At 28.1% G+C, this 2833-nt stretch overlaps 1 protein-coding gene across 1 annotated transcript; it reads left to right on the top strand.

Annotated features, from left to right (window-relative positions):
* Window positions 1-217: 217 nt before the first annotated feature.
* LOC112906276 (centrosomal protein of 112 kDa-like) lies at window positions 218-2825 on the top strand. Its single transcript, XM_025980147.1, has 7 exons — window positions 218-355; window positions 415-1146; window positions 1202-1618; window positions 1839-2017; window positions 2074-2575; window positions 2630-2746; window positions 2820-2825. The coding sequence occupies exons 1-7, from the start codon at window positions 323-325 to the stop codon at window positions 2823-2825; spliced, it is 1986 nt and encodes a 661-aa protein (XP_025835932.1). The 5' UTR covers window positions 218-322.
* Window positions 2826-2833: the final 8 nt, after the last annotated feature.

Genomic DNA, 2833 nt, shown 5'->3' on the forward strand with positions numbered 1-2833 from the left:
CATTTTGAAAATAGTCTGGTAAATGAGAAATTCTAACTTCATCATTTAACAAAACTTTAAATAAAACTGAATACCATTTAAATTTCCCGCCTTTTTCTTTTAATGTTGACCCCTCGTAACAGATAACGCAGAGACTGAAGTTATGCATCTATATGAACCTCTCTTGTCTATGTTCTTTAATCTATGGTTTAGATTATTATCTATGGTTTAGATTAACAACAATCTTAATACAAACATGAAACATAACTGCTTATTGAATTAAACTGTTAAAGGTTATTAATTTAGTAAATAAAGTAGTATATTTGAACACTTCGTCTTTGTAATGGAAAACAGCAGATTCCTGGAATTAAATAAAGCAAGTTGGATTTATGTTAAATAAATTCTAACCCGCATTTTATCTCTGTATTTTCGTAGAAGGAACCCGATAAAAACAAGGAGCGAAATGAGGGAAATAGTAACAGCAGTAATCAAAACAATATCGATGACGTTAATTCCTCTTTTAACTCAATTTTAATGGATACCAGTAAAAACGAGCCTGCCTGCAGTTCAAACAATAGTGTAATTTTAGAACAGCTACCATCTGATAATGATAGCATTGAAAATGATTGTTCTTATGAAGAAATAGAACTTGCAAGTGTTACTAATCAAAACTTTAAAGAACAGAACTTGGCTATTTGTGTGGCTAAGACACCTAAAATGCAGTTAAATTTTCATAGTGATATCGGTGGTGATGGTCAAAACACTGAAGACAATAATGAAGAATTTATAAAATGCATTATATATGGTATAATAGAAAGTTCTAATTTTGATGATGAAACTACTTTTCCTAGCAAAAGTAGTAATAGTTTTAATTTATTTGAGGAAATTAATTTAAGTGACAGTTTAATTGAAAATCATTTAAAACCTACATTGCTAAATGAAAGTAGTAATCAAAATACTAAATTAAATTCTGATATTGCAATTAGGGAACTGTTATTAAAAGTGAAGCAATTAGAGGAAACTGTAATAGTGAAAGAAGCAGCATTGAATGCATTAACCTTAGAGTTAGAGTCCCTCAAAGAGATTCACTCGAACAACTCCTCAACATTAAATTCTGGTACTTCAACAACGGAATATAGATGTATACACGATGAATTGCAAAATAAAGTAAGTGGGTTACATTGATTTACTCAATATTTAATAATTAAAAATTATTTTTAAGATTGTTGATTTCCAAAATGCTCTTGCATATAGAGACAATATCATACAACAGCTTACAGAATCACTACAGCAGAGTGTTAATAGAAAAGAAGAATTACAAAGAGAGAGTCAGCTGTTTTTACAAGAAATTAACCTTTTAAAACAACAATTACTTGATACATCTAGTTTATTTTGTGAAAACAAGAATAAAAGCAATCTTGTAGAAAGTGAAATACAAACTGAAGCACATTTTGAGATTACTGATACAGTAGCACTCTGGACAAATAATGATTTACTCAATTTGTTAGTAAGATTAGAATCACAATTAAACCCTTCGCAAATGAATTTATTTTCTGATATTAAAATGAAACTTTATGAAAATATGAAGGAAACCCTTTCTAATTGTAAAAGAAATAATGAAGAGAATGTTATGTTGCAGGTAAAATATCATTTATTGGTATTTCTAAGATTTTAATATTCTTTTGAGTGAATTATTTATTTTTTCTGTTTTGTTTTGTTTTGTTCATTTTATAATCAGTTATTTATTAATCTAAAGTAAACCATTAATAGAGAAAAGTTTCGAAATAATTGTGAACACCCCTTCATATTCAAGAGAATGTTCAATAATTCACTAAAATGCATTTTTTTAATTTATGTAGGATGAATTGTCAAATAAGAATGAACAAGAACTGAAAATTGCTCAATTTAATGAATTAGTTATGGATGCTGAAACTTCTGAATTTTCCCGACTCAGATTAGAATTAGAAGTCAAACATGCTAAAGAAATGGAAGAACTTAGAACCTATTTCGAACAAAAATGTGCCGATCTAGAGAAACAGTAAGTATAAAACTTGGTGTTATTATAATATTTTAACGTTTAAATGCATATTTCAGTTATTCTGAAGAAGTGCTAAATAGTCGAAAGTTATCAGGTTCTAGCTACTGTTCCGGACATGATTTAAATTCTGATGTATTTTTATCAAATAATGAAATGGGCCCTGGGGGTGATACTTCCAATTTAACTAATAATATTGAGAAATATAATGTTGCAGACATAACTAAGTCTGATATTCAAAAATTTAAGAATGATTTGCAAAAAATCTGTGATATAATGGAAACATTTGATTTAATAAATGCTACAAACTCTGAATTGCATTTATTAGTTCAAAGCATCAGTGTGTATGACATGAAATTATTAACTCAGATTAATTTAACAGAAATACAAAACAGAAATCATACAGAACTGGAAATATTAAGAGACAATTATGAAAATAGAATCAGTTTACTAGATGTAGAATATAACAAAAAGATACAAGACATAGAAAGGAAGCACAATGAAGAAATCTCGTCACTTAAAGAACAATTACAAAACAACGTTAGAAATCAACATGAAGTGGTTGTATTTATAGTGTCTAATTATATAATGTTAGTATAATTAATTCATTTTCAGGCAAATCCTGGTGAATCTGAGTTAGCTGAAGTCGTACAAAGTTATGAACGTAAACTGCAAGAACAAGTAATGTTAGCAAAGATAGACATAATAAACGCTCTCGAATATCAAATTCAGGTAATCTTAATATTTTTTATACCGTAAATATCATTAAAAAAAATATTAGCCTATAACACTCGGTTCAACTCAGTTGTGAGTTATTAC

Source organism: Agrilus planipennis, unplaced genomic scaffold, assembly GCF_000699045.2.
Source record: "Agrilus planipennis isolate EAB-ADULT unplaced genomic scaffold, Apla_2.0 scaffold362, whole genome shotgun sequence".
Taxonomy (NCBI): domain Eukaryota; kingdom Metazoa; phylum Arthropoda; class Insecta; order Coleoptera; family Buprestidae; genus Agrilus; species Agrilus planipennis.

What these genes read in the sequence shown, in the direction of transcription:
- LOC112906276 (XM_025980147.1), top strand. Translation starts at nt 323, where the DNA reads ATGGAAAACAGCAGATTCCTGGAATTAAATAAA. An exon ending in TGTGCCGATCTAGAGAAACA is followed by an intron (nt 2,018 to 2,073) that starts GTAAGTATAAAA and finishes TGCATATTTCAG; the next exon opens with TTATTCTGAAGAAGTGCTAA. An exon ending in TTAGAAATCAACATGAAGTG is followed by an intron (nt 2,576 to 2,629) that starts GTTGTATTTATA and finishes ATTCATTTTCAG; the next exon opens with GCAAATCCTGGTGAATCTGA.